This window comes from Eriocheir sinensis, chromosome 32 (genome assembly GCF_024679095.1).
Source record: "Eriocheir sinensis breed Jianghai 21 chromosome 32, ASM2467909v1, whole genome shotgun sequence".
NCBI classification, from domain to species: Eukaryota; Metazoa; Arthropoda; class Malacostraca; order Decapoda; family Varunidae; genus Eriocheir; species Eriocheir sinensis.
This window is the reverse complement of record NC_066540.1, coordinates 5,407,933-5,422,789: the sequence shown is the minus strand read 5'-3', so window position 1 is coordinate 5,422,789 and position 14,857 is coordinate 5,407,933. Positions and strand designations below refer to the sequence as shown.

The window sequence follows — 14,857 nt, the reverse complement described above, 5'->3', positions numbered from 1 at the left end:
TGGAATGTATGCCTCCATTCCAGAGACAATCACCTCTGTGATGCGCTGAGCACACACAGAGGGGTCTCTCTCCTCAAAGCAGTAATCATTCCACGGGAAATCGGAAAAATACATCCTCAGGTCGTCCCACCGAGCTGAAGCAAAATGCCAGAAGCATCGCCTCTTCGGTGGGTCCGGAGGATGTACAGGAGCGATAGGACAGGATACAGAAATAAGATTATGATCGGAGGAGCCCAACGGAGAGAACAGTTTGACAGAGTAAGCAGAAGGATTAGAGGTAAGGAAGAGATCTAGAATGTTGGGCTTGTCTGCCCTCGAACTGTTTCACTTGATTAAAAAAATCTAAAGAACAGACCTCCTTCGTCTTTATTTCACGCAGAAATCCGTCTAATGCGCCCAACACACGCAGAAACCCGAAACCCGTCTAATGCGCCCCGAAGAGTCGAAGCCAAGAAAGACATTTCTGTCCTGTAGGTACACCAAAACGCGGTCTTATTCCCAAACGGGATGAGCTACTTGCCAATATTGACGTGGAGAAGCCAGACATAATAGCAATCACGGAAACATGGGCCACCTCTGACCACTTAATGACTGAATTTTCAGTTCCGGGATACGAAAGTTTCTACAAGAATAGACTTCACAAAAAAGGAGGCGGGGTCATATGTTACGTCAAGAACACACTCCCTGCTATGAAAATTGAAAAAAAAAACAGACTCAGAGAAATACGACTCCGTTTACAAAGAACTAGAAAATTAGCAAGCACAACAAGCTGACGATTCGTACCGTGTATAGACCTCCTACTAGGGGCCGCTTTCACAGTCACTTTTGTTTGTTTTGAACGTTACCAATGGTGGTGATCGCCGCTATAGTATTTCCACGTAAAACTGGCCGTTGGGGTAGTGGCGGCTGCGGGGTTAGCCTAGCCCCGTACCTTACCACACAATCTCAACACCTCTCGCTTCGTCTGCAGCCCCCACTACCCCATCGGCCAGTTTCACGTGGAAATACTACATATATAGCGGCGATCGCCGCCATTGGTAACGATCAAAACAAACAAAGTGACTGTGAAAGCGGCCCCTCTCGCAATATAACAAGCTGACGACGCAGCGCTAGATGTGGAAATTCATGCCATAATTCAAAACAAGCAGTCCGTGATTATTGGGGACTTTACCTGTCCTAAAATCAATTGAAACACAATGAATGGAGACGAGGAGGGTAATAGACTACTCAAAATGTTAGAAGACACATTTCTAACCCAGATTATTACTCAACCGACGCGAGAGAACAATATCCTTGACCTCGTACTCGTGACGGACCCCGACTTCGTACGCGAAGGGAGGGTCGGTGAGAAACTAAACGGCTGCGATCACCACCTAAATCGCTTCAGCATTAGAAAGGAACACGAGCTTATAGAAAATGCGTCCAAGATTCCAGACTAGAGATATGCGAACTTCAATTTTGCTCGTGAACTAGTACCTCAAGCTACTTGGGAACACCTAAACTTCGCCCTTGTAGACGACGCGTGGAATATCTTCAAAAATAAACTCCTATAAGTAGAGAGGACAACGGTCCCCATGAAGACAAGGAGAAGAAACAACGATGTAAACTCGCCATAGATCACTATCCAATACAGAAGGGCGATAAATTAAAAAAAATATATATAACTTGTTGAAGGAAAACAACACAGATGAAGCAAGTGAACAATACCAACGCAGCTTCAGAGCTTGCAGAACCCTCATCCGCCAATATAAGCGCGACCATGAGAAGCGAATAGCACGCGAATCCAAGTCTAACCCGAAAAAAATTCTTTACATATATAAGAACAAAAAAGAAGTCGAAAAGCAACATCGGTCCCCTAAAAGATGAAAGCGGCGCCCTATCACAAGACAGCAGACACATGGTCGAAATCCTGAACAAGAACTTCGCGTCTGTGTTCACGGTCGAGAACACAGAGTCGATATCCGAGAGCCCTATTCCACCGAGGGGAATCACCCCACTAGATATTGGCTCAATTGGTGAAAAGGACGTGCAAAAGTACTTAGATAAACTAGAGACAAACAAGTCAACCGGACCCGACGACTTTTCACCCAGGCTGCTCAAGGAACTCAAGCAGCAAATGCTCAAGCCACTCACCATCTATAAATTGACACTACAACAAAATAAAGTTCCTGAAGACTAGAAACAAGCGAACGTAACACCGACCTACAAGAAGGGAGACAAGAGCGAGGTCATGAAGTACAGACCAATCAGCTTGACTTCAGTGGTTGGAAAAGTTCTCGAGAAGATTGTCAGGAACAAACTCGTCAAGTTTCTTGAAGACAACAATATAATTTCCGATGCTCAGCACGATTTCAGAAACAAGCGCTCATGCTTGACCAACTTACTGGATTTTTTCAGGGGTATATATGAAAACTGGGACAATAACGTCCCCAACGATGTTATCTATCTAGACTTTCAGAAGGCCTTTGACAAGGTTCCGCACGAACGACTTCTCAAGAAACTGAAATCGGCGGGACTGGGAGACAATCTGATTGCGTGGATAAAAGATTGGCTCACTAGAAGAAAGCGACGAGTTATACTCAACGGGCAGGCCTCCGAGTGGCTCCCGGTGACAAGTGGAGTGCCACAGGGGTCACTGCTGGGCCCCATACTCTTCATTATATATATCAACGACCTTGAACTGGGATTAAAATCCACACTTTCTAAATTTGCTGACTACACCAAGGTGGGAGGGAAGGCCCTCACGACAGCAGACTGCGAAATTATCCAGAGAGACTTGGATCAGATCACTCAGTGGTCGGAAAAGTGGCAGATGTCCTTCATGTCATGATGTAAAGTAATGCACATCGGGTCCAGAAATAGCAACCACACTTACTACATGGGTGGCGAACCACTACAGGCAGTGCAGGAGGAAAAAGACCTCGGGGTTGCTATCAGCAGTGACTTGAAACACACAAAACACTGCAAGTCTGCCTGCAAGAAAGCCAATACTATGCTCGGATTCATAGCAAGGAACTTCGAATACAAGACGCCGGGGGTTGTGTTATCCTTGTATAATTCCCTGGTAAGGCCCCATCTGAAACACGCCGTGCAGTTCTGGTCTCCTAACTACAAGAAAGACATTGAATTACTCGAGAGAGTACAGCAACGCGCTACGAAAATGATATCATCATTGAGAACGCAACCTTACGAAGAACGACTCAAGCGACTCCACCTTTTCACGTTGGAAAAGAGACGACTGCGGGGAGACATGATACAAGTCTTCAAGTACCTGAACAAGTTCAACAATGTTGATCACTCCAAACTCTTCACGCTACAATCTAACCCGCGAACAAGAAACAGCGGTAAACCAATTCAAGCCAAGCGATACTATACGGATATCGGCAGGAGTTATTTTTCGAACAGAGTCGTCCGCCACTGGACTAACCTTCCTGCAGAAGTGGTTTGTGCGGAAACAATCAACTCCTTTAAAAATCGCATTGACCGTCAATTTGCTGCGTCGGGAGTGAGCTAAACATATCAACAAATGCGTTCAGTAGTGCTTTAATCCTTCCCGCAAGCCACTCCTGTGTCTGACGGATTGATTAAATCTCTAAAAAGAGGCAGCCTCGCAATGAGCCAATAGGCTTTCTGCTGCCTGCTCCTCCATGTTTCCATGTTTTACCTATAATTTATACGCTTTTAATAGGGGAGTATCAAGAAACCTCCCATCCGGTTTCGACCCTCTTTCGGATACTTTATCAACTATTGCAGGAGTAGGTCTAGCGTGTTTTTTTGTTTCCTTAATTTTTTCCCTTGCAAAAAAAATGACTCTCCCCTTTCCCTTCCTCAGGTAGATTATATGATTTTTTTTTACAGATGTCCCTCTGATTTCCAGTAAAAACTAAAGGAAAACTATGTTAATGCTTCTTACCTGGGTGGGCCATAACAGGTAGAAGGAAGAAGAACGCTATGGCCACACACAACTGTACGCGCCACAACAACCACGCCTTCTGTCCAGACGCTGACATGCTGAATCTTGCTGACTCACTGTTTGTATGTAATTTTTTTCTGTAAAGTTTTTCCTTTCCTTAACCAGCTTTTACTCTCTTTTCTTATTTGTATACGTATAAACTTTTTTTCTTTTTTGTTACACTATGACACAGAACAATTAACGTATACTTTCGTAAAAAGTTTAAAGTTGCTAATTTTTTTTTTTTTTTTTTTTTTTTTTTTTTTTGAGATTACGGACAACTCTCACTGACTCTTGCTTACTCCAATTGACTTACTGACACACGAAGTCGGACTAAAACTTGCATTCAGCAATGATTATCAATCTTTAATGTCCTCCTTTTTAGGAATAAAATATCATTTCACTTTGTCTTGTTCAGCGATAACTCTCACCGACTCTTGCTGACTATAGTAGGTGTCATGTAACATGGCCGCTAATTATTTTTGTGTTCAGAAAAATCCGGTCCGTCAAATTTAATAAATAATCATTCCACCTTTTACATTGTTGGTTTTGAACAATTAACTTTTCCGCTCAGTAAAATATGTTTGCCATATATGTTTGATTTATTTGTAATAAGAAAAACAGTCAACTCGTGTTTCATTTTGTTTTTGTTTTTACATTAAACTGTTAAAATTTAATTAAAAAATATTCTTCCTGTGGTTTTTTTGTCTTTTTTGTGTTTCCTGTCTCTATATAGTGTGTGTGTGTGTGTGTGTGTGTGTGTGTGTGTGTGTGTGTGTGTGTGTACGTTACTCTATGGCTGCTAAGATTGTAATTTTTTTCTTGCTTCCGGTTCGTAGAACTATAAATGGGGTGTGTTTACCTGTTTGATATTCACAAAACTACAATGAGGGTGTATTTACAGTGGGAAGGCTTTTTATTCGTAATTCGTAAAGCACCATCCACAATGTGCCTCTTGATGTGCGCTGTGTTAGAAGTGGTGTTGAAAATCGAGGCTATCAACCCAACTACGTGCACTGCTGAGACGTGTCGGCCGAGGCAATTGGATGGGGTAGACCCGGTAGAGGCTGGTCGACTTGGATGATTACAGCGTCCTTAGCCTTCCCGAGCTCTCTCTCTCTCTCTCTCTCTCTCTCTCTCTCTCTCTTTTTCTCCTTGTTCACTCTCCTTCCTTTATGGGTGGCCGGAGGATTTATCCACTCAGGGGCCCCTCGTCCCTCCCCACGGCTAGTAGTCAATCCAGCTCCTGATCTAGGTTGGTTGGGGAGGGGCATGCAACCACTCCTCACAAAACAAACTTCAATACAAAAAAAAAAGCAGAGGTTGGGGTCGCGGCTTGAACCTCTACCCCAATCCGGTTCTGCTGAAAGGTCCGACCGCGCGGCATGCTTCCCTAATACACCCGCATCGGAGGAGCCTACCGTTAGTGAAGGGAGCAAGTTAGAGCTTTGTGGAGACATACATCAAGAAGGAAGACTGGTCTCTTAGCCCCTCTTTTTGTTTTGGGGGTGAATGGGGAGGTAGTGAGGTGGCCCACTCACGCAGGAGCAGCCACGAGATTAACCTTCGGAGGACTCTACGTGTGGGTTCCTGAAATGTCCTGAGCATCTCGAAGGATCCCCGACTGCCCAAAAGGCTGGAGGGGAATATAGTGGTACTCTCTGATATAAGGAGGCGTGGCAGTGGTGAGATCAGTACTGAGGGGTACACTTATTGCTCGTCCGGCCAGAGAAATGGTTCTCGTCTTAATTAAGGGAATGGTGATAGGCATCTCCAGCCGACTGCAACCATTTATGCTTGAGGTTGCTCTGGCTGGTGAACGTATCATACAAGTGAGGTTGAAGCACACTCAGGGCTTCATATCTCTTGTTGCAGTATATGTCCCAACTGAGATTTGTAAAACTGAAGAGGTGTTATACGTCAAAATCGACTCAATATTAGGCCAGTGGCCCCCTCGGGAGACATTCATTGTGTTGGGTGACTTCAACGCGTTGGTCTCCAGGGTTCTGGTACCAGGAACACCAACAGCTCTCTCCTGAATTTTGCAAGGTTCAAAAGGTTGAGAATTGCAGGTTCTTGATACTCGAGACCTGACCTGCACCGGGAAACTTGGTATAGCAATGATGGAGGGGTAGCTACGAAGACTGGCCACATCCTTGTAAGCATTCAAATACTCAGCATCCTCTGATGTAATCATACTGTGTATTATCTCGAGAGACTGAAAGATTGGCGTGTGCCAATAAGTATGTACTATGTACTAATAGTCTATGTATGTGCTAATAGTCTGAAATCGATTCAAAGTGCTGAGCTCCCTTGAGGACCTTGTAGAATAGTGGGATAGATGCAGAGGAGTGCTGAGAGCGCCAAAGATCAAGAAGTATTTTTTCTTCGGGGTAGACGCTGGAGAATGTCGAAAATAGTCACGCTGCCAGATTTCTTAGGAATCGGGACCAATATAAGGCTCAACACACTCTTGTAGGTTCAGAAAATGTTCCTGTTTCTTTACTTAGCATATGTTATACACGATACGTAAATTTTGTTGACATCATTGGAGTAAGCAGTACTTACACATGTATAAAACGCTTTTCAAAGCTCAATAGGATAATAAAAAGTAATATCGGTGGGACGAGATCTGAGAATAACATTTCATGTTTACAATTTTCATCTTTTATCGATATTTGCAACAATAATCGCATCACTTTAAGAGTAGAACGTTTGTTCTCGTACATAAAGTCGTCCCTACTACGATGGATCTTTTAGATTTTCGATAAAATGCGATATAAGAGGAGACAAGGATTTGCAAATAGTTAAATAATCATTAAATCTTATTTTCTGACTTATTTTCACCATAACTACTTTTTTTTTAACCATATCGAGTTTTGAGAATTGTGATAGATTACAAACACTACTTTTTTTACAGCAAAGGAGACAGTTCAAGGGCATAAAAAAAACAATAGTGAAAAAAAAGCCCTCTACCTACTGCTCCTAAAAAGAGTACAGCGGAGTGGCCTAAAGAGAGGTCAATTTCGGGAGGAGATGTATCCTGATACCCTCCTCTTGAAAGAGTTCAAGTTGTAGGCAGGAGGAAATACAGACAAAGGAAGATTGTTACAGAGTTTGCCAAAGTGAGGAATGAAAGAGTGATGATGCTGGTTAACTCTTGCTTAAGGGTTTGGACAGTATAGGGATGAGCTTGAGTAGAAACTCGTGTGGCAAGGATGCGGAAGGGGGAGAGGCATGCAGTCAGCAAGTTCAGAAGAGCAGTCAGCGTGAAAATATCGATAGAAGATAGAGAGAAAGGCAACATGGCGGCTGAATTTAAGAGGTAGAAGACTATCAATAGGAGGAGGAGAGCTGATGAGACGAAGAGCCTTAGACTCCACTCTGTCCAAAAGAGCTGTGTGAGTGGTGCCCCCCCACACGTGAGATGCATACTTCAAACGTGGGCGGACAAGGCCCCTGTATATGAATAGCAACTGTGCCGAGAAGAACTGGCGGAGACGATACAGAACGCCCAATCTTGAGGAAGCTTATTTAGTGAGAGAAGAAATGTGAAGTTTCCAGTTAAGATTATGAGTTAAGGATAGCCCGAGGATGTTTAATGTTGAAGAAAGTGACAGCTGAGCGTTGTTAAAGAATAGGGGATAGGTGTTTGGAAGATTGTGTCGAGTTGATTAGTGAAGAAATTGTTTTTTTGAGGCATTAAAGGATACAAGGTTCGTTTAACCCCAATCGGAAATGATAGGAAGGTATGAGGTTTAGCGTTCTGCAGCCTCCAGTCTGGAGTCTTGTAGTTCCTGTTGAGAGGGTCTTCTGTTGAAAGAAGTTGAATAATGCAGAGTGGAGTCGTCAGCGAATGAGTGGATAGGGCAGTTTGTTATGGAATGAAGATGAACAACAGAAAGAGAGTGGGTGATAGGACAAAGCCCTGTGGAACACCACTGTTGATAGGTTTAGGGGAAGAACAGTGACCGTCTACCACCGCAGAGATAGAACGGCCGGAAAGGAAACTGGAGATAAAGGAACAGAGAGAGGGATAAAATTCGAAAGTGGGCAGTTTAGAAAGCAAAGACTTGTGCCAGACTCTATCGAAAAGCTTCGATATGTCTAGCGCAACTGAGAAAGTTTCACCGAAACGGCTAAGAGAGGATGACCAAGAATCAGTAGGGGGCTTCGTGGTGCAGTGGTTAACACACTCGGCTCACAACCGAGAGAGCGGCTTTTCCGATACCCTATACCCACACAGGAGTGAGTGGGTACCAGGTATTACTCAGGGGTTGTGTCCCGTCTCCTGGGATCTGTTCCCTTCTCCTATAATTCCTCCCCCTTCTGTCTCTCTCCGGCATATGACCACTGATTCCGCCGAATGGCTTAAAACTATCCACATGCTGTCCTGAAGACAACCCATCAACCCGGACTCTAGAGAAAACCGTCCAAGTGAATCAAGAACGAGTTCCGGGGAGTACCATGAGCCAAGAGAAGATGGCGCCACTATAAACACCTGCCTGCGCCATGACGGGCTAGGGCCAACTGCCATATAGGCCCTCAAGAAAAGCCTACCGGCGCTATAGGCGTACGTAAAAAAAAAAAATGTTGCGCCGACTAAACGAAACTCTCCAACTTTCCAACCAAAAATCAGTTAAGAGAGCAAGAAGATTGCCAGTAGAACGCCCCTTACAGAACCCATACTGGCGATCAGATAGAAGGTCAGAAGTGGAAAGGTGCTTTTGAATCTTTCGGTTAAGGATTCAAAAGCTTTAGATAGACAGGAAAGTAAAGCTATAGGGCGATAGTCCTAGGGGTTGGAGCGGTCACCCTTCTTAGACACAGGCTGTATGAAAGCATACTTCCAGCAGGAAGGAAAGGTAGATGTTGACAGGCAGAGGCGAAAGAGTTTGACCAGGTATGGTGTCAGCACGGAAGCACAGTTTTTAAGGACAATAGGAGCATAGCTGGGCACGATAACAGAAAACCTTATATCCGATAACCGATAACTGATAATGGGAAACCTTAACGGCGATAACCGATATTCGTTAACTAGAGACACAAATATAGGCGATAACCGATAACCGATACCCGATATAAATCCACAATTCCGATACTAGCTAGCGATAAGTCCGATTGGCGAAAACAATACTATATTGATATTTCAGATAGAACAACATTGATGAATTCAAATTTTCATTATCTGTAATTTTAGGAAACTTACAAAACCTTAAAACCACACGTTGACACGTACATATGGACGGTAATACTAGGAATGCCTGAACCGGTGTTGTGTTATTTGGTGTCCCCACCGTCAAAAATTGTTTACAAACACTGGTCTCTCGTGAACGGTGCATGCTCAGACCAGCAAGCGTAGACCTGTACAGTCTCACAAAGCTTTTAAACCGTAATTAAGGGTTGCTGGAAGACTGAATCAGACATATAGTACCACTACCACCATCCTCACTGTTTCTAGAACGACACTCTGTACGAGTTGTATTTATATGTACAGAGTGTACGTCGTTCTAGAAACAGCGAGGATGGTTGTACAGTATGTTTGATTCAGCTTTCCAGCAACTCTTAATGTGTTAAGACACATGCGCAGTTCACGAGAGACCAGTGTTTGTAAACAAAAGCGCCAGCTTTTGACGATGGGACACCAAATAACACAACACCGGGTGCCTTCAGTATCATGGCATGGTCACAAACGAATATGGAATATCAAATTTGAGGCAGTGAATAATCATTTTTGGGGCAAAGTTAAATGATTTTTCTATGATTTATTGATTTTTGAGTAGCATAAAAAAATAACCTAGTGTTTTAATTTTCATGATCTAAGTATGAAATCTCATCACCGAAGATATTTCATACCCCGAAGTTTTTTCATACAACACCGGGCCACGCATGCGCAGTAGGGAGACAACGTTTTTTTTCTGAGGCGGAAAAAAAGTAGCGATTATCGCTAGTTTGGTTACAAAAGTAACGAAGATACCGATATATATTTAAATAAGTAGCGGATGGTCGATAATCCGATTTTGTTATCAGCGATAAAGTATCGCGATAACTTATCGTGATAACGCCCAGCTATGAATAGGCGGCACTCCATCAGGTCCATAAGCCTTCTGAGGATTGAGGCCAGAGAGGGCATAGAAAACATCATTCCCAAGAATCTTAATTACAGGCATAAAGGAGTCAGAGGGGGGAGGAGTAGGAGGAATATGCCCAGAATCGTCCAGAGTGGAGTTGTTATAGAAAGTCTGAGGGAAGAGTTCAGCCTTAGAGATAGATGAGACGGCTGTGCTGCCGTCAGGGTTAAGGAGAGGAGGGAATGTGCTATGGATGAAAAAGCTTTTAGTAAGTCGAAGAATAGATTTCGCACGATTCCGGGTGGAAATGTAAAGATCATGGTTAGCGGGAGTTCGAAGGCTCTGGTACTTTTTGTGAGATGCCTCTCTATCTTTGACAGCACTAGAACAAGCTTGATTAAACCAAGGCTTTTTAGCAGATGGAGTAAAGCACATGGAATGTGAGCCTCTATTCCTGACACAATCATCTCCGTAATGAGCTTGGCACACACAGAGGGGTCTCTCACCTCCAAGCAGTAATCATTCCACGGGAAATCTGAAAGTACATCCTCAGATCATCCTACCGAGCTGAGGCAAAATGCCACAAGCATCGCCTCTTCGGTGGGTCCATAGGCTGTACAGACGCGATAGGACAAAATATGAAAATAAGGTTGTGGTCGGAGGAGCCCAACGGAGAGAACAGTTTGACAGAGTACGCAGAAGGGTTAGAGGTAAGGAAGAGGTCTAGTATGGTCGGTCGGGAATACGTGTAGGGTGCTGAGCCAACTGCTCTAGGTCGTTGAAGAGAGTAAAGTTGTAGGCTTGTTCACCAGGCTGGTCAGTAAAAGAGGATTTAAGCTAAAGCTGGTGGTGAACATTGAAATCTCCCAAGATAGAGATTTCAGCGAAGGGAAAGTGGGTCAGGATGTGCTCCACTTTAGAGTTCAAAAAGTCAAAGAATTTTACATAGTTAGGTGAGAGATAAACAGCACAGATGTATTTAGTAAAAGAATGACATTATGACAATGAAGTCTTAGCCAGATTGTGGAAAATTCTGAAGAGTCAAGACCGTGGGCACGAGAGCAAGTGATGTCGTTGCGCACGTAGGCGCAACATCCAGCTTTGGATTGAAATTTAGGATGGAGATAGTAAGAGGGAACAGAGTAGAGATTGCTGTCAGTAGCCTCAGAAACCTGTGTTTCGGTGAGGAAGAGGTGAGGTTTAGAGGAGGAGAGTTGGTGTTCCACAGAATGAAAATTAGAACAAAGACCGCGAATGTTGCCGAAATTGATAAGAAAGAGGTTCGAGGAGTTATCAAGACACCTCTCAAGTCGGCAGCCAGAAGGGGAGTCCTCCCTGGGGGAATTTGTGCCCCCCCCCCTCCCCAGGCGGGGATTCCTAGGCACTACTACAGTACGCCATTTTGAATTTTGTGTGTATGTTGTGTGAATGTAGTGTGGTGTGGATAGAGAGAGGATATGTCTTTAGAGAGCATGCTGTACTACTCTCTGGTGTTGATGAGACAATAGTCATGCCAACAAAATTTGCCCATCATATGTAACAAATGAGTTCAGTAAAGAAATATGAATGTTTTCTGAAACTACAAGTACTGTCCGTTTCCTCGGCTCTTTCCCATGGCGGCGTTCAACACAAACATCTGGCTCAAGGCCTATAGAACAGAGAAACCTTGCATCTGCCTCATGCAGATCTGTATAAGACAAAGTGTGGACAGGGCCACCTCCACTGAGGAGGAGTATCGATGTTCTTCTTTATGGTTCGTAAAACTAAGGCTAGGATCACACATTAACGATCTTGCACACCCGACGCATCCAAACGTCAAAAAATGTAGCCATTCTCTTCCCGACCATATTCAAGTAAACCCAAGGATCGTTTGCGGCACCATATTTCACCGAACGTCGCGCGCGTCAGCCCACGCGACGGCGGTTTTGGAAATTGCTCCTTGGAAACTGCCGCGGTTCCATACCCATAAAATTGCCAGTGATCGCTAGCTATTTTAACTAGAACTCGGTTAAGGCCTATTGAAGCGATGAGGACTCGCACACTGTAAAATCTCTCACGTGATAAATTATGATGCACTCTGCCTATATTCTACAAGACATTGATCCCAAGTATTTATGCTAACATTTTTCATGTGAATTGGTGAAACACTCTACCATTCAGTTATTACAAGCTAAATACTCCCAACTCAGCTTACACCATTCTCGGATTTTTTTCTACTCTCCTGCCGCATGTAGCTATAGCTTGAACCATTTTTCCAATAGATTCCACGAAAACTATTGTTTAATCTGGCAAGTACCGAACAGAATCTACCCAGTAGAACTCGTGGTAAAGAGATGTTTAAATGGCCGAAACCCGCACGGTGCCGAAAGGAGCGGGTGAGCGGCCGAACTCTCTCACCGAGACCTACCAAAACAAAGGACAGGGGAGAAAGAAACAGTGGAACATCTAATTGTAGAATGTAGCAACTACGAGAGGCAGAGAGGGGAGTTAGTAGCAGGAGTAGTGACGGTAATAGGCAGGATGGAGTGGGCTAGGTGGCTAGAGAAGGACAACGGAGCAATCTGCTCTGTGTTAGGGCTGTATGGAGACAAAAAGGAAACAGAAAGAAGAATTGTAAGGCTGGCAAGTGTTCCTGATGCAGTGCTGGGAGAAAAGGGCACAAATGCTTGAATAAGTGCACAGAAAAACAATGAAAATAAGTGATTTCAGCAACAAACAGAAAATCATAATACAGTAGCGTATTACAGTGAGGAAAGATACGTAACGCAATACTATTGTAACAAATGTGCTGTATGTGAATGATTGTATGTGTAATGTGATGAAATTGTAGCATGATGCAATGTTAGCTCAGCATGGTGCAACTCTACTTGTTGGGACAGGAGAGACAGAGGGAGCCAGGGCCACCGGCCGCCGGGCAGGAAGTGCTGAGTCGGCGGTTGCGAGCAAGGGTGGCTGAGGGGCAGTTGAGAAGACGCGTCTGGGCTTAGAGGTGTTGAGCTGCTCCGCTCGCGAGCTGTGTGCATCCGGTGTGCGTGACTGCCGTGCCCCTGTACTGTGCCTGATTAACTAACTGTTCTGTGCCCTTGAAAGTTGCTGTACTGTGTGAGGAACCTGTCATTAAACTAGAACTAAATGTTGAACGTGTATCCTTTGTGCCCTGCCTCGTTCCCTCCTCCCCTCGGTGTTCGGTATGGGCCGCTGTGAGTGACTGGTGCCCGTGTGGTTGTTCTCGGGGAACACGCCGCCTGCCTGCTCGTGGATGGTGTGTGGTAGGGGGGTGGCGTAACACTATTGAAAAGCAAAGTGTGTGAATAAGAAGAAGAGAGGACCAAGGGGAGGAGGACCTAAGAAGCGATACAAAGCGTTACAGGTCAAAAGAAGAAGGTTTGTTTTGGTATGGTTACGGACCGTCTCAAAACAGAATGTCAAGTCGTATTAATACATATGAACAAGTATAGTCTGTGTTCGTGAATTATTAATTGCTTTAGTGTATCAAGAGCCTAAAATTGATAGTACAGAAGTTTTTTTGTAGACAAAAAAACAACGAACATTTTCTTCCCCAAGTCATAGATTTGTTGTGCTGGAAGCTTCCCCCGGCGACCATAGGCCTCTCGAAGGCTCCCGGAGAAACGAGCAGGGGGCGGGGAGCAAGGCGAGTTGTCCGCGCCGCATGGGCGGTCAGGCGCCAGGCGGGAAGTGTTGCCAACTCGCATATATTTTTGCTACATGTTCTTGTATGATCTAAAATATACTGTAACATTCTAGACTGTACTGTTCTGGATATATATAGGAGAAGAGGGCGAGAGAGACCCAGTCCCAGTCATAGTAAGGTAGTGGTAAGTGAAGAGTCAAAGTGAAGTGTACTACTAAGGAAGAATATTAAACTACAGAAGTTGTGCAAAGTGTTTACATATCTCCCTCCCACGGAATCTCCTGACGGCGACACGGAACCCAAGTAACAAGTCCGGCATAACAGATTGTACAGCGGTCCAACCAAAGGTTAATGATTTCATTTATCATAATGCCGCATCTGTGTTAGAGATAACTGAAGAAAAATTATCTCAATATTCATAACTTTGTTTTGAATAACACTGGGATAAGCAAAACTTTTTTTTATTTTATAGTAGACCCAGTTTGCTGTACCGTATTATGCTTTACAGATAAGCTGGCATCTTTTTTCGAGGTATGGAACTGCTCTAATTTCAAAACAACCAGCACCCTCCACGACAGTTGTCATCCGTCGGCAATCAACCACGGCCGTCGAATATCCATCTCAGCAACATCTCAACAAGGTCGTTTCGACGTCAGCAATGGTCGGCCTTTAAGAGGATCAACTTACGATGGTCGCAAGGTAAAGCCCCACTCACACCGTACCGACTCTGGGCCACGACAACCCAGCGACTTTTGCATCTGACAAGTCGGCTCCCACGCTCCAAAAATTGGGAAAGTATTTTTTTTTTTTTTTTTGGAGTCTTGGTGTCGGCTAGTATGATTGCCGACTGTCTGGGACATTCAGCCAACTAGTTGCCAGAATGTCGCAGACATGCTGGCAGCTAGTCTCAAGACGAGTCTCAACGATCATTTTTTGAAATGGCGCCGTATCTACGACAATCACGAATCTGCCGACCGATTGGCCGACAGTCGCAGACGGTCTTGACGACAGTCTTGCAGATTGCCTGTCAACTGGTTGGCCTACCAGCTGGCCGACAGTTGCCAAGGAGTTGGCCGACGGTCTTCGTGACTGTCTTTGCAACACCCTTTTGCAATACCCTTGCCAACTGTCGCCGAATTCTACTCACAATTTTAAAAGGATATTTTGGCCGTAGACATCTTA

At 44.4% G+C, this 14,857-nt stretch overlaps 1 protein-coding gene across 3 annotated transcripts in view; it reads left to right on the top strand.

Annotated features, from left to right (window-relative positions):
• Positions 1–3,638: 3,638 nt before the first annotated feature.
• The window catches only part of LOC127006081 (seipin-like), a 165,374-nt gene continuing 154,155 nt past the window's right edge, over positions 3,639–14,857 (top strand). The window contains exons 1-2 of one of the 3 annotated variants that reach the window (XM_050875585.1): positions 13,086–13,407; positions 14,184–14,374. Coding sequence is in view for 1 of the 3 variants with exons in the window: in XM_050875582.1 (XP_050731539.1) it covers positions 3,952–4,035 (84 nt within the window). In the remaining 2 variants the exon portion in view is untranslated. Of the gene's footprint in view, positions 4,036–13,085; positions 13,408–14,183; positions 14,375–14,857 lie in introns of those variants that run through there. The other 2 variants (XM_050875582.1, XM_050875586.1) reach the window with 2 other exon arrangements.